Source organism: Mustelus asterias, chromosome 3 (genome assembly GCF_964213995.1).
Source record: "Mustelus asterias chromosome 3, sMusAst1.hap1.1, whole genome shotgun sequence".
Taxonomy (NCBI): domain Eukaryota; kingdom Metazoa; phylum Chordata; class Chondrichthyes; order Carcharhiniformes; family Triakidae; genus Mustelus; species Mustelus asterias.
In genome coordinates this window covers 90,189,288-90,206,181 of record NC_135803.1, presented here as the reverse complement: position 1 = coordinate 90,206,181, position 16,894 = coordinate 90,189,288, and the positions used below count along the sequence as shown (strand labels likewise).

The window sequence follows — 16,894 nt, the reverse complement described above, 5'->3', positions numbered from 1 at the left end:
ATCCCTGAAGGGGACCATCTAAAGGGGAGGGAGTAAAGGTGGGAAGGTCTTCCTCTAAGCCTTCCTGGAAGCCTAGCTTAGAATTTTGCAAAATTTATCTTACAGCTTAAAAAGGAGCCAAGCCTACCTACACTATCAATAATAGCAAGAACAGAGACATCTGAATTAGACAGGAACAGCAGCACATCATCTGCATATAACATGATCTTATGTTGCTTTCCTCCACTGAACAACCCAAATACTAAAGGATAATGTGTAATTGCCTCTGCTGGGGGCTCAATAGCTGTTGCAAACAATAACGGGGATAACGGACAACATTCCTGAGTCCCTCGCTGAAGACTAAAATGATCAGATCTATAACCATTAGTAAGAATTACCGCCAATGGATTTTTCTAAAGCACCTGTATCCAATTAAACTCCTCAACTGCTGCCCCCCCCAGCCCAAAGCACTCTCTGCATCTAATGAGATCACTAACCTATCTATCACCTGCTTTTGGAGGACCTGAATAATATTTAATAACCTCCCAACATTGATATTTAATAACCTCCCAACATGAATTCCAGCCCTTTATAAACCCAGTCTGATAGCCCTGGATAATCAAGGGGAGAATATTTTCTAGACGCAAAGCCAGTATTTTAAATCTACATTCAAGAGTGTAATTGGCCCATAGGAAGTACATTCCTCAGGATTCTTGCTTGCCTTCAAAATTAAGGAAATATTCGCTTCTCAAGGCAACGGAGGCAGCAGACCTGCTCCGTATGAATGTTTATACATACCGATCAGTGGATGTATTAGCAAATTTTTTAAATTCCTTATAAAATTCACTCCCAAAACCATCAGGCCCTGGAGCCTCACCAGACTGAAGATACCTCAAAAAAACCATTTCTTCCTTAGAAATGGGGGCATTTAGGGTCGACCTTTGGTCTTAGAAATTGTTGGAAATTTAAAGGGAAAAAAAACTCTTCGTACGTACTATTACACTTCCAGACTGATCTTTTTATATAAATCAGCAAAAAAGCTTTTAAATGCTGATGCGCGATATAACTCACGAGGCTAGAGATGCTCAAGGAAATAAAGGCTTTTATTTACTATTACAATGAAGCTACCATATATAGTACACGATCCCAGACTGAGGGGTCCCAGACAGAGCAGTGACCTTTATACCTCTCCCAGGAGGCGGAGCCCGACTGGGATGTACCATAATAACTATAATACAGGGAGAACAGCCCAACCCTAACCCCAACAGTAACAAGTAGAACAACCCAACCCTAACCCCAACAGCAACATATATACAGACTCATAGTACTGGCCAGACCCTGGCTCAGTACTACCTGGTGGGAACCAACGATGGTTCACCACATTCACCCCTCCTTTGAAGACAAAGGCCGGCGGGGTACAAAAAAAAACACAGAATAATTTGTCATCAGTCTATAAGTTCAGACGGTCAGGGGGACCGCACCGTCGTTGTGACCTCCTCAACACCGGCGATGACACCGGAGTAGGCACTCGCGGTGGCGTTCTCCCCAAGGCGATGTCCAATGGCTCCTCCACTGTCTCACGGGCCGGTTGACCCGGAGGTGATGACAATCCGTTGAGTTCAGACACGCCTTGAAGTGGCGACCATCTCCTGGACTCAGGCAAGCTGTACACGGGAGTAAAAGGGTTCAGTGATGGTCCCGATGCTGCCCGCGCCGTGTCAGGAGGGGAAACAATAGTTGGGGGATCTCTAACAGGAGGTATGGGAGCGACAGGGGTTTCCAAGTCCCCTGCTAGCGCCAGGTCTCGAATCGAGACCGCGTCCTCTCGCCCGTCAGGGTATGCCACATAGGCATACTGAGGGTTGGCGTGGAGGAGATGGACCTGTTCAACCAAAGGGTCGGACTTGCGGGCCCTAACATGTCGCCGCAGGAGGACAGGTCCTGAGTACGTCAACCAAGACGGTAATGAGGTCCCAGAGGAAGACTTCCGAGGGAATGAAAACAGCCTCTCATGGGGAGTAGCGTTGGTTGCCGTACACAGGAGTGAGCATATGGAGTGGAGCGCATCAGGGAGCACCTCTTGCCAACGGGAGACTGGGAGGCTTTTTGACTTCAACGCCAGTAAGACAGCCTTCCAGACTGTAGCATTCTCACGTTCAACCTGTCCGTTACCCCTAGGGTTGTAGCTCGTGGTTCTACTAGAGGCAATTCCGTATGAGAGCAGGAATTGCCTCAAGTCATCGCTCATGAACGACGAGCCCCTATCGCTATGGATGTAGCAGGGGTACCCAAACAGGGTGAAAAGATCACGAAATGCCTTGATAACCGTGGCAGCGGTTGTATCAGAGCAGGGAATGACAAAAGGGAATCTCGAGTACTCATCAATGATGTTGAGGAAGTACACATTCCGATCTGTCGAGGGAAGGGGGCCCTAAAGTCCACACTCAGTCTTTCGAAGGGACGAGTGGCCTTAACGGGTTGTGCCCGGTCAGTTCGGTAAAAGTGCGGTTTGCATTCCGCGCATACCCGGCAGCTTCTAGTTATGGACCTGACATCCTCGACCGAGTAGGGTAGATTCCGGGCTTTTACGAAGTGGAAGAGCCGAATGACCCCCGGATGGCAGAGGTCATTGTGGAGAGCCTGCAAACGGTCCTCCTGCATACTGGTGCATGTTCCATGCGACAGGGCATCCGAGGGCTCGTTGAGTTTCCCTGGACGATACATGATGTCGTAATTATAGGTGGAGAGTTCGATTCTCCACCTCAAGATCTTGTCGTTCTTGATCTTGCCCCGTAACGTGTTATTGAACATGAATGCCACGGACCGCTGGTCCGTGATCAGGGTGAACCGTTTTCCCACCAAGTAATGGCGCCAATGCCGGACGGCCTCCACAATGGCCTGGGCCTCCTTTTCCACCACTGAATGTCGAATTTCGGGGCCTTGGAGGGTGCAAGAAAAAAAGGCGACGGGCCTGCTCACCTGGTTAGGTGTGGCAGCCAGGGCGAAATCAGATGCATCACTCTCCACCTGAAAGGGGATGGACTCATCGACAGCGTGCATCGTGGCTTTCGCGATGTCGGCTTTTAGTTTATCAAAGGCCAAACGAGCCTCTGGTGCTAGGGGAAAAGAGGTAGACTTGATGAGCGGACGGGCTTTGTCCGCGTAATTGGGAACCCACTGTGCGTAGTAAGAGAAGAAGCCTAAGCATCTTCTCAGTGCTTTTGCGCTAGTGGGCAGGGGAAGTTCAAGGAGGGGACGCAGACGGACTGGATCAGGGCCGATGACCCCGTTTTCCACCACGTATCCGAGGATGGCTAGGCGAAATACACACTTCTCCCTGTTGTAGGTCAGATTCAGGCGAGATGCAGTGCGTAGGAATTTAAGGAGATTGGTATCGTGGTCCTGCTAGTCATGGCCGCAGATGGTGACATTATCCAGGTACGAGAAGGTAGCCCGCAGTCCGTTATGGTCCACCATTCGGTCCATAGCACGCTGGAAGGCCGAGACCCCATTGGTGACACCAAAAGGAACCCTTAGAAAATGGCACAAGCTACCATCCGCCTCAAAAGCCGTGTATTGTCGGTCCTCTGGGCGAATGGGGAGCTGGTGGTAGGCAGACTTTAGGTCGATGGTGGAGAACACCCGGTACTGCGCAATCTGATTGACCATGTCAGATATGCGCGGGAGGGGATACTCTTCCAGCTGCGTGTATCTATTAATGGTCTGACTATAGTCAATGACCATCCGGGGTTTGTTCCCACTCTTGACCACCATGACCTGCGCTCTCCAAGGACTAGCGCTAGATTGTATGATCCCTTCCTCGAGGAGCCACTGAACCTCAGATCGAATGAATATCCGATCCTCAGCGCTGTAACGCCTACTCTTAGTCGCGATGGGCTTGCAGCCTGGCACAAGATTCTGGAATAGGGAGGGTGTGGTAATCTTCAGCGTCGAGAGGCTACAGGCGGCGCGCGTTGGGCAATTTGGAGGCTGCTGTTATCCCACTGAAAGCGGAGGGAGTGGCCCACCGTACTGTAGGGTTACACTCTTCAAGTGGACCATGAAATTTAGTCCTAGGAGTATTGGCGCGCAAAGGTGCGGTAACACCAGGAGCTTGAAGCTCTCGTAAACCGTGCCCTGCACCGTTAAATTTACCACGCAACTCCCTAGCACGGTGACAGACCGAGACCTTGATGCCATCGAAATTGTCTGCTTGACAGGTTGGATCTGGAGGCCACACCGCTTCACAGCGTCTGGGTGAATAAAACTCTCCGTGCTCCCGCTGTCAAACAGACAATAAATCAAGCGTTTGTTTACCTGTATGTCCATCATGGACTTGTCGAGTCTGTGAGGCTTTGCCTGGTCCAGGATGATCGACGCCACCGTTGGTTCGTGAGCACCACTGCAGGCAGCTGAGATGGATGAAGATGACACCTGCTGGTCGTTCGCGGTTGGTGCCGACCAAAATGGCTGCTCCCATAGGTCGCACGTGGGCGATGGCGCCAAAATCAGCGACCCCTGGTGGTCGCGCGTCTCTTGCGACTCCGTCGTCTGTAATGGCGACGTCCTGGCCTCGCACGTGGAAGAAACCCTCGACGATGCCGACGATGAGGAACCCGGCTCCAGGGAGTCGCAGGCCGCACTGCTGTTCCTGGAAGTAAGTTTGGATCGACATACCTTCGAATAATGCCCCTTCTTGCCGCAGGCGGAGCACAACACCGCTTTAGCGGGACATCGTTGCCGAGTGTGCTTCACTCACCCACAGAAGTAACACCGCGGGCCGCCTGGAGCTGCTGCCGTCGTCAGGCCCGAGGGTGGGCACGCCATCAGGACCCGAGAGACGAGGTGGGATCTGCGACTGCTCCTGCCACGCTGTCTCCACGTGGTCTTCGGGATACAACGCTAGGCTTTTGGAGGCCGTCTCCAACGTATCCGCTAGTTCTATCGACTTAGTGAGATCGAGATTACCTTGCTCCAACAGTCGGAGTCGGATATAAGATGATCCGATTCCCGCCACAAACGCATCTCGAGCGAGGTCATTCATGTTCTGGTCTGCCGACACTGCTTTGCAGTTACAGCCCCTGGCTAGCTGTAGAAGCTCGCACGCGTACTGTTCCGTCGTTTCGCCGGGCTGCCGTCGTCGAGTGGCTAAAAGATATCGAGCATGCATCTCGTTTGGCGGTTTAATGTAGCGCTTCTTAAGAAGCTCGAGGGCCCCTTTGTAGTCGGTGGCCGCACGTATCGTTAAATATACAGAGTCGCTTACCCTCGCGTGGAGGACCTGGAGTCTGTCGTCATCTGTGGTGACCGCTGCGGAGGCTGCGAGGTCGTCCTGAAAACATTTCAACCAGTGGTCGAAGGTGTTAGAGGCGCCCGCCGCACGTGGATCCAGCGTAAGACGTTCGGGTTTTAACATTTGCTCCATACTCTCTGTATCGTTTTCCTTTTTTTTTAACGACGAAAGTTCAATTAATAGTAAATAAAATTGATGCGCGATATAACTCACGAGGCTAGAGATGCACAAGGAAATAAAGGCTTTTATTTACTATTACAATGAAGCTACCATATGTAGTACACGATCCCAGACTGAGGGGTCCCAGACAGAGCAGTGAGTGACCTTTATACCTCTCCCAGGAGGCGGAGCCCGACTGGGATGTACCATAATAGCTATAATACAGGTAGAACAGCCCAACCCTAACCCCAACAGTAACAAATAGAACAACCCAACCCTAACCCCAACAGCAACATATATACAGACTCATAGTACTGGCCAGACCCTGGCTCAGTACTACCTGGTGGGAACCAACGGTGGTTCACCACAAATGCCTTATTGATATTCTCCATCTTAATTATCCTAATACCGAATGTAGCACAGAGGTAATAGTCTACCTTCTTCGTAGTAAGCAAATCCAAATATCTACTCAGTTTATTTCCAAACTTATTTAGTTTTAGTTTGGAAAACTTTATACTCCTCTCAGTACATTGAGTCAGCAAGGAGTCCAGTGCCGTTTGGTTGCATTAATTTATTTCAGCATTGAGTGGCTAAGTTTCTTACCATATTCCCTCTCTGTTTTGGCCAATTTTACCTCAAGCTGGTGCTATTGCTCCAACATTTTATGTTTTTTGTTGGCCATATACAAAATGAACAAACCCATTGCAAAAACCTATCAGGTTTCCCACAGGATTGAGGAGCATAGAAAGAGAATTGACTAAGTAGAAGAGATTAAATTTGGCCTTAAAGTACAAGATAAAGTTATGATCCTTAAGCAGTGACGCATTAAATCTCCAAGATCTAGATTGAGGATGAAACCCCTTGAATACAAATTCCAGGAAGATAGGAGCATGATCAGAGATTACAATATTCCGTATGGAACAGGGGGTCACTAAGTGTAATATTGTTTTTGGGATGAAAAAAAAATCTAGTAGTACATTGGTGGGGAGTGGAGAAGAAGGTGAACACTTTATCTTCAAACATCCAAGTACCTCACTTCCTCACAAACCGGTGCTTATGCTTTTGTTGAGTGGGAGCATTCCTAGTTACGTTAAGTTGATGCATCAAAGGATTAAGATGACAGTTGAAGTCCCCCACCTATAAAAGAATTTGTTGATGCTAATTCAGCAAACTCCAGAAAGACTTTAGTAACAAAATCAGGTAAATAATTTGAGGGACAATAAAAATTCAGTATCGAAATGTTTTCCCCATGCAGCAGCCCCTTAACCATCACATACCTCCTCCCCCCCCACTCATTATCCTTCATACAATCCTCCAGTCTAAAAGGCATATTCTTATTTACTAGAACTCTAACCCCTCGGCTGCTAGTCGCGAATGAGGCAAATATCACCTGCCCTACCCAGTCCCACTTCAATTTCAGGTGCTCCTTGTCATCGAAGTGTATTTCCTGCAACAAAGCTGTATCAATTTTCTCCCTTTTAAGGAAAGACGAAAGGCTGGATTCTCTGACTCATTCGCAGCTGGGATTCTCCCATCCCGCTGCAGTGAACGGTGATTTAGCTGAGCACCAAATTCTCCATCCTCGCTGTCAGCAGCGGTAGGGCGTGAACGGCCGGAGAATTCTGGCCAAAATCTTTTTTCTTTTCCTGGAGCAAAGTTTCAATGTAGCTACTGCCATTGCTTATTCAGCCAAAGAGAGAATAGGATATTGACGCAAAGAAAATGGCTTACCCGCCAAAGATTTTCCCACCCCGTTCGAAAGTGCAGCAGAACATACTTTCTCATTTCCAGCTGCACCAGAAACACCAATGACACATTATAAAGCATTTTTCTACAACATGAGACTTGTCTATACTCTTGCAGGAACCAATTAATCCTTCTTTAACCTCAGAATAATTTAAAAAACACAAAACCATTCCTCACCAAATGCGAGGCCCTCTAAGGCAATACCTACAAACCTTCCGTAATTACGCCAAAGAGTCTTTCTCATCAAAAAAGAGGAGACATGATGTACCATGAAAAGGGTGAGTACAGAATGCCCTTCCTGCTTTCTAACTCCTCCTATTAAACGGTAAAGGTAAAGTTGCCATAATCCCAGATCACCATAGACTGCTCTCCCCTTTAAAGGAGAGAGCTGACTGGTGGTGGTTTCACATAAGGATCAACACATCTCAGGTGAGAGTCAAAGTTAGAAGGCAGGCCTTCATGAATAACCACAGCTGGTACAGGAATTGAACTGCTGTTGTTGGCATTGCTGTGCATCTCAAAGCAGTTGTCCAACCAACTGAACTAAACCAATCCCTCCTATTAAGACTTAAGCCATTCAACACTCCCAGCAGTGGTGCTACTCATGTTTATTATGATCAGAACAAAGGAGACCATAAAACATATGCCACTATTATAAGCGTACGGATGAAAAGAAAGGAAGAAGGATATTTTTTACACAGTCCAATCTGCATATCATATTCCTCAACTAGAAGGAGCATGATGAGGAATGTTTTCCATTAGGGACAAATGGAAGTCCCTGTCAATCTTAAGGATAAATACTCACTATGGTGCTCAATTACTAGATCACACCTGTCAGAACAATAAATACTAACACAGAATCGGGAAGGAGTTATAATGACATGGGATAGAGTCCGGACTTCACAGTGAACTGTTACTCCAATTTATTGCCTTCCGCAGAGTTCACAAAAGCCATGTGTAGCAGTACACAGTAGGGCATATTGCACTCTAATGGCCTTCAGTCATCTTCTAATTTAATCGAAGCCCTTAGAGAATTTAACTCGGAGCTAACTTTCAGCTCCTTTTGCCAAACCAACAACCTGGACATTTTTCTTCCATCCACAACAAGGTCCCAAGGATGCCTTCATTGGTCTCTTCAATTATCATTAGCCATTCTCACCTTGGTAAAGAAAGGCAAAAATGATCTCAGTACAAATACTATGTACAACAGCAGCACTCTTTCCCATCACTTTCCTGCAGTTGCTGCTCCATAACTCCCCAGATTGTCAAGGATTTCTGACACATCGTGCAGCTGCTTTTTCAGGGATAGTAAATGGGCCTCAACCAAGAAGGTTGCATTTTCAACAGTAACAATTCTCTCCTCCACTTCATCAGACCTTTTGCCAATATTCTGCAGTTCTACAACATGAGCATTGATATTTTGCGCTAAAAGACTGAGTTTCTCATCAATGATCTTCCTAATATTAGCAGTCATCGGTTTTAATGCCTTTGAGAGTGCTGGATTGAGAGCCTGTTCATTTATTAAATCGCCATGTTGAGGATTCAGTTCCACCCCAGTTACTTCTGATTGTTCTCTTTTTGTTGATGATTTTCTTGATATTTCTCAGCCTTTCATCACCAACATTTAACCAGAAATCTTCCAGAGACATAATACAGAGTTCTCACTCCTGGATTAGGTAAGTACGAGCTGTGTAAATGCGATAAATGAAAGGATTAGAGGCTGAGTAGTGCCAGAGCTCACGGAAACACAGCTATTCCCACGCTTGCATCATGTGACCCCCGGGGACTTTTTTTCAAGACAGCAAATACATTCTAACATGAATTGTGGAGACTTTTATTCTGAAAATTACTTATGTTTTGCTGGCTGTGATTGTTTTATAGAATGTTAAAATGCTGAGAAAGGATGCCCTTCATTCTTTTGACAGTTAGAGGGAATAAGAGATTTGCTTGACCCACATATTATTGTTTCTCATCTTCTTTCTGCTGTTTCAGCACTTGCAATGTCTTTTGTGATTTCAGCAACTGTGATCCTTAATGAGTTAAACTGGACAGCAGCACTGGAGGATGTGTTCAAACGTAACCGAGAAGGGGACCCCTCATTGCTCTGGCAGGTCTTTGGAAGCGCCACAGGTGTGACCAGATATTACCCAGGTATGTCAGTAACATGAAACAATGGAATGAAACCAAAGTAAAATCTGTATAGGCTCTCTTAGCGCTTGTAAGTTAAATATCCCTTACCCTGCTATATAAACTGTGACCCTGTATAGTTACACAGTGAGCAACTTTTACCCTGCTCAATGAACAGGAACCTCATACATCTTGGTAAGCTTGCACTTTGTTTTAGGAGGTTGTATATTTAAGCCCCACATCACAAAACCTTTCTTTCTGTTTTGAAAACAAGATGTCAGTATTTTGGATTGTAATAACTCACATCTGTTCCCAGTTCTCACTGAGGGAGGTCCTGCAGTGGAAATGGAGCTTCATAGAGGTTATACTCCATACTATGCCTGACTGAACAATGTTGATACTCGGACGAGAGGTCCTAACAGATTCCCAGTGTTAACATGGCCACCTTGAAAATTCATTATTGGATCTTGTTCTGCAGAAGCTCACAGCTTCATAAAGGAAAATGGTCAGGAACCAAACCCATGCCTCAGTTCACAGTTAGAATTTATTTACTGAGTCTTTTGGGTTACAGAACTACTTATTTTACTTAGTCCTTGTAACCTTTTTGTATTCTTACAGCAACTCCATGGGGCCCTCCCAATAAGATTGATCTGTATGATGTGCGGCGTAGACCCTGGTGAGTGAGGAATTAATGAGAATGGTGTGCTGCAGAAGCATAACTCAATTAATGCTCAAGACTTGAATAGAATGATGATAACCTGTACAATTCATTTACAATAGATCAATAATCTGTTTCTTCCTCAGCTTTACGTTACTTCTTTAATTTTACTCAGCTTTACATGAATTACTTTTTGCTCATTAGATCATTACCAGATCACTTAAATCTCCATTCATTACAGCGGATGGTTCAAAATAATCTGTCCAACTTCCAGTAATTAGATCATTAAAAAAAGAGGGGAATAAAGAGATGTAGGATCATGGGAGTGCTCACCGTGTGGAGGATAAACCCCAACAAAGACCGGTTGGGCCAAACAGCCTGTTGTTAGAATTACATAGTAACTATATGTGACGTAGAGTGATAAGAGGAGTGATCAGTTAATTTCTTGGTTAAGGCAGATAAGTGATCGTAGCCCATGCACAACCAGAGGATACCCTGAAAAACCTCCCAAGCTCTGCACAAGAAAACTCATGAATGAAGAAAACCATTCATCCCATCTTAATTCATCAACCCCAGTCATTCTGTATTCTGCATTGCTTCATCAAGTTGCTTCTGAGATGATTGAAAGCTTTTACTTCCATCACTCTATCCAGAGTTCACTCCTCAAATTAATCAGTCTTGCTGTGTAAAGAAGAGCCGCCTCTTATTCGTACATTCTCTGCCTTTCACTAGTTTTGAACTGACTCCTCTGGTTATGCTGCCATAACTTAATTTAAGATAAGGGCCGGGATTCTCCCAAAACAATTCTAAGTTCCCAATGTGCGGGAAAGTGGGAATAGATCCTGCCATTTTTGTTTAAGCATACTTACCAGAGCAATTCTCTGATACACTGTGCATCACAGAGGGCACTCCTAGTGTGATTCCCTATGGAAAGTAATGGCCAGGGTCTATCCCCGCCCGAGAGGCCGGCAGCATAGTGCTGAATGGGCCACTGCGCATGTGCTGACCTGTCAGCGTGGAGATCGGCACATGCGCAGTGCCCCCCACCACCCCCGTTGCCAGCCTCCAAATCGCTGGCCAGCCCTGCAATCCCCCTTCACAGGCCTTGCAAACGCCCCCGCCCCCCCACCCCCCAAAACCACCCCTCCCCCCACCCCCAGTGGGCAGTGTCAAGGTGCCAGGCTGGCACTGCCCAAGGGGCACCCCCCTTACCCCGAGCAGCGCAGCAGGCTAGGAGAATTGCCCCAATGATTCTGGATTTAACTTTTCCATTCCATTTGATTTCCTGTATTCCTTTAAGATCAGCTTCTTTCCAGGCTAATAAGCCCAAGCTTCGGGATCATTTTTATGAAGATGTGACTAGGGCGGTTGATGGAGGAGAACCGGTGGATGCGGTGTTTTTGGATTTCCAAAAGGCGTTTGATAAGGTGCCCCATAAAAGGCTGCTGAAGAAGATTAGGGCACACGGAGTTGGGGGTAGTGTGTTAAAGTGGATTGGGGACTGGCTATCCGACAGGAAGCAAAGAGTCGGAATAAATGGGTGTTTTTCCGGTTGGAGGAAGGTAACTAGTGGCGTGCCGCAGGGATCGGTACTCGGGCCGCAACTGTTTACCATTTATATAGATGATCTGGAGGAGGGGACGGAGTGTAGGGTAACGAAGTTTGCAGACGACACAAAGATAAGTGGAAAAGTGAATCGTGTGGAGGACGGAGAAGATCTGCAGAGAGATTTGGACAGGCTGAGTGAGTGGGCGAGGATATGGCAAATGGAGTATAACGTTGAGAAATGCGAGGTTATACACTTTGGAGGAAATAATAACAAATGGGATTACTATCTCAATGGAAACAAATTAAAACATGCTACCGTGCAAAGGGACCTGGGGGTCCTTGTGCATGAGACGCAAAAGCCCAGTCTGCAGGTACAACAGGTGATCAAGAAGGCAAATGGGATGTTGGCCTATATTGCGAAGGGCATAGAATATAAAAGCAGGGATGTCTTGATGCACCTGTACAGGGCATTGGTGAGGCCGCAGCTGGAATACTGTGTGCAGTATTGGTCCCCTTATATGAGGAAGGATATATTGGCGTTGGAGGGAGTGCAGAGAAGGTTCACCAGGTTGATACCGGAGATGAGGGGTTTGGATTATGAGGAGAGGCTGAGGAGATTGGGTTTGTACTCGTTGGAGTTTAGAAGGATGAGGGGGGATCTTATGGAGACTTATAAGATAATGCGGGGGCTGGATAGGGTGGAGGCGGAGAGATTCTTTCCACTTAGTAAGGAAGTTAAAACTAGAGGACACAGCCTCAAAATAAAGGGGGGTGGGTTTAAGACAGAGTTGAGGAGGAACTTCTTCTCCCAAAGGGTGGTGAATCTCTGGAATTCTCTGCCCACTGAGGTGGTGGAGGCTACCTCGCTGAATATGTTTAAAGCGCGGATGGATGGATTCCTGATCGGTAAGGGAATTAAGGGTTATGGGGATCAGGCGGGTAAGTGGTACTGATCCACGTCAGATCAGCCATGATCTTATTGAATGGCGGGGCAGGCTCGAGGGGCTAGATGGCCTACTCCTGCTCCTATTTCTTATGTTCTTATGATCAGCCTCAGACTTATTCTTTACATTGCCTCCAGCACTTCACTATCTCTCTCTTATTTCTCAGTGACTAAAACTGGATCCAGTACACAAGGTACAATCTGATAAGAGCAAAATGTAGTTTGATCATATCCTCCTTTAACTTATATTCTCCTTTTCTGGTTAGGTTGTTCAATGCTCTGTTGGTTTTGTTGATTGCTACTCTGCCTTGAATAACTAAATTAGTCTCAGGTGTAGGATGAAATAAGATTTACAGGTGCTAATAAAAGTGCCTTCAAAATTAGTGATAAGATAAAAATATGTGAACGTGAGACTTTAAATAGTCTAAATATTCAATCTAACTAGTGTTGCCCTTCAACCATCTTCATGCCATCTTAGTGCCGCTATAACTTCTGAACTTTTCGTGGCCTAGCACTACGTCTCAGTGTAACCCCAGGATGTACATCAGAGGTGGAGGTGGCCAGCTGCCTACCCAGTGGCCTGTGATACCCTTGACGATCATCCTCTGGGGGGCTTGGACCTTGAGGATTCTGGCCAGCTTGCAGGTGTCAGGGATGTATCAATGACACTCTCTTCATCCATCTGCCTCCGAGATGCCCCAGTGTCAGGAAGGGGGGAGTCAGAAGATGTAGCCACTGCCACAGTCTCCTGCTGGAAGGCACAGGCTTGAGCCCTTCCTCCTCCCTCGGGGTTCCTGTAGGCCCCTGAGTCACTCCAAGGGATGGTGGTGCTTCTGCAGTAAGCTCCAGAAGCTCCGGTGTCACCTGATCCTGTCAGTCCTGGAGGACCACCTACATTCCTGCCATGGTGGGCGAGCCCTTGGTGGTGGCCCTCTGAGTCGGGGGCCAACTGTCAATAGCAACAGCACAGGGACCCGGGTTCAATTCCTAGCTTGGGTCACTGTCTGTGTGGAGTTTGCACATTCTCCCTGTGTCTGCGTGGGTTTCCTCCGGGTGCTCCTGTTTCCTCCCACATTCTGAAAGATGTGCAGGTTAGGTACATTGACCCAAACAGATGCCGAAGTGTGACGACTAGGGGCATTTCACAGTAACTTAATTGCAGTGTTAATGTAAGCCTTCCTTGTGACTAATAAATAAAAAGTGCCCTCATGGACTGGGCCACACTCAGCAGCCCCTCAGCCATGACCCTCTGTGAGTGGGCCACTCAGAGGCTGCTGCCGTAGCCCGCTGTATCTCAGCGCTGTCCCACTGGGTCTCCTGCAAGCTCTTGAGCCTCTCAGCCATGGGCCGCAGAATCTTGAGAAGCCTATTGAGGTCCTCAGCTGTGACCTGCTGTGTCTTGGCCGTGGCCCTCTGGGACTCTGTGTGGTGAACCATCGTTGGTTCCCACTGGATAGTGCTGAGCCAGGGGCTGGCCAGGACTACAAGGATGTACATATGTTACTGTTGGATTGTGCTATTGTTGCTGTTGGGTTAGGGTGGGGTTATTACACCTTTGTACTGTAGTGTCGTGGCACATCCCAGTCGGGCTCCGCCTCCTGGGAGAGGTATAAGAGTCCCTGCTCTGGCCGGGACCCCTTCAGTCTGGGATAGTGTACATAAGTTCTGGTAGCTTCATTAACAGTAAATAAAAGCCTTCATTTACTGAGCTTCAAGCCTCGTGTCTGAATAAGCGCATCACTCTGCCATGGCCTGCTGTGACTCGGCTATCGCTTACTCATGGTGATGATTTCCTGCCCCAGGCTTTCTACCGCAGATGCCACCCTTGCAGTTTTGGCCTGGGAACAAGACAGGCCAATAGCTGGTCCACCTGAAAGCTTTGGGACTCCTCCCATCAGCCTTGCTTGGGCACACCCACCCCCGGTCTTCGCCCTCTCCCGGCGATTATGGGCATTCTTCTCCTGTGGGGACAGAAGGAGCCATGTAAAATCTAATGGCATGAGTCCTGGAGGGCATCAGAGGGTGTCCCTCAGGGGAAATGGTTGTGATACTCTTTGGGGGTGGGGAAATTTGGGGGAAGATGCTGGATGAGGTTAAACATTCACACTTGCTGCCCGGATTAGGTCATTCATTTTTTGCGGCACTGCTTCCCAGTTCTCCTGGCCAGTGCCCTGGCACTAACGCATGCAGCCACTGCCTCCCAGACTGCGTTTCCATCCCTTCCCCTGGGACAGCATCTTGCTGGGGAGGGAGAATAATCAACTCTTCTGTGTAGCCCTTAAAAGACTGTGAAAATCTGTCATGAGGAAATAATAATGTTGCTTGTACTGGTAACACAACTTTGAGGGAAGTTCCATCGGTTAAACTACCAATATGTGCATCAACAAAATATGTGCCTTCAGAAGCCTGGCCAGATCAGCATCAGAAAACCAAGGAGCTGTCTGTCTTCCTGGAGGCCATTTCTTCCTGCACTGCCTGCCTCTCTGTCCATCCTTGGGGGTTTTTATGGAGCTCTCCCTTGTTAGGGCAGATCAGCTGCAGGCAGTTTGGGCGAGTCAGGCGACCGTTAAGAGCATTCCAGCGAGTTTAATGCAGTTTGCCTTGTAACCATGGAGGGGAAGCCAAGTCAGCACTTGCAGGTGTGCAGAGGGAGGGAAGAGGGAGGGAGGGAAGAGGGAGGGAGGGAGGGAGGGAAGAGGGAGGGAGGGAAGAGGGAGGGAGGGAAGAGGGAGGGAGGAGGGAGGGGAGAGGGAGGGAAGAAGGAGGGAGGGAAGAAGGAGGGAGGGAAGAGGGAGGAGGGAGGGAAGATGGAGGGAGGGAAGAGGGAGGGAAGAGGGAGGGAGGAGGGAGGGAGGAGGGAGGGAGGGAGGAAGGAGGGAGGGAAGAGGGAGGGAGGAGGGAGGGAAGAGGGAGGGAGGAGGGAGGGAGGGAGGAGGGAGGGAAGGGGGGAGGGAAGAGGGAGGGAGGAGAGAGGGAAGAGGGAGGGAGGAGAGAGGGAAGGGGGAGGGGGAAGGGGGGAGGGGGGAAGGGGGGAGGGGGGAAGGGGGGAGGGGGGGAGGGGGGGAGGGGGGGAATTGGTGCCTCTGTGATGATCGGGGACAGGAGAGAGAGAGGGTCATGTCAGACAACCATCGGGGCCAGGGATTGATGAGGGAGCCATGTGCAAAGGGGGTCTGGGGAGGGTGGGAGGGGGTGGGGTAAAGGGGTCAGTAATGTTGGGGGGTGTGGTCTCTGGTGTCTGTGGGCGAAAGAGGGGGAGGCTGTATCTGGCCCCGGGATGTCCTGTCAGGAGAGCTGCTTTTTTTTTCGCTTTCTCTGCGCGTGCATAATTTGTGGTTCCAATCTGAGCTGCTGGCTGTCTGGTGAATTAAGCCCCACCCACTGCCTCGAGTGGCTAGAAACGGTCCAGCCCATATTTTCAAAGACTGAGTGCATAAGATTCGGCATGAAAACCCACCTGAAATACAGACCAGGAACTCTCCTGTTTTCCTGGACACTTAGAAAGAAATCTCATAAAATTCCACCCATGACTATGTCATGTTTAAGTCTTGTAATTGGTAAAAGTTATGCTAATTCTTTTTGTTATATTCCAACTGTGTTCTTAAATAAACTTTGTTTGACAAAAACTTCCTAGTGGGTCACTTGAATCATACCTGGTGTGGAACACCTTATGCTCACCCATTCCAAAATCAAATGCAGAACTTAGGGTCTCGGCTATCTTCACAAAATCTTTGAAGTTTCTGGCTTGGGTCTTAACACCTGAATGCCCACAATTTGAGTTTAATTGAGAACCTTTCGTGTGGAACTTCAATAATTGCCTTAACAAGCCCAAGATGAAGTGTACACTGATTTACCTTGTCAGCTTGGATCTTGTTTGTCTCTTTTGTGGGAATCACGAATTGAATTCAGTTGGAACTCGAATTTGGTTTTTGGAGCAAGCATTAGCCCGGTCCACTCTGAGCATTGGCTTTATAACTTTAAGGATGCAGTGAAGAATTCTTAAAAAATAGTCTAGATGCACAGACTTGTGAGGTCTACTATAATCCACTTGAGGTATCATTGCCTCAGATATCAGGGGAATTGTTAAGGTAGGTTTGCCTTATCTAAAACTATGCATAATTAATATATTTTTGTTTTTGATTGTATCTCATTTACTTTCTATGTTGTTCATCTAGTACTTCCTCTTTCAATTTACACATAGTAACAAGTGAGCCTCTGTCACATAATGGGTAATTACTCACCTTTACTGACGAACCTCTCTCTATTTATCAGTACTGTCATTCTGAATGATCCTGTCTTGCACCTTATAAGCAAAATACTCTCCCTGTATCCTCATGCGGTTGAATTGGCACTCGTTTCAGCACCTCTTACTGCAATTCTTTCTGTTGTAGAGCCTCTTTGCTGTTTCCAATGAAGCCTGGGAGAGGGAATATAATCCCAG

General features: G+C 47.6%; 1 protein-coding gene across 1 annotated transcript in view; it reads left to right on the top strand.

The window, feature by feature from the left end:
- The window catches only part of cacna2d2a (calcium channel, voltage-dependent, alpha 2/delta subunit 2a), a 1,197,503-nt gene that overhangs the window by 867,074 nt on the left and 313,535 nt on the right, over positions 1-16,894 (top strand). Inside the window, exons 7-8 of the mRNA XM_078209320.1 lie at positions 9,197-9,328; positions 9,923-9,980. Of these exons, the coding sequence (XP_078065446.1) occupies positions 9,197-9,328; positions 9,923-9,980 (190 nt within the window). The remainder of the gene's footprint in view (positions 1-9,196; positions 9,329-9,922; positions 9,981-16,894) is intronic.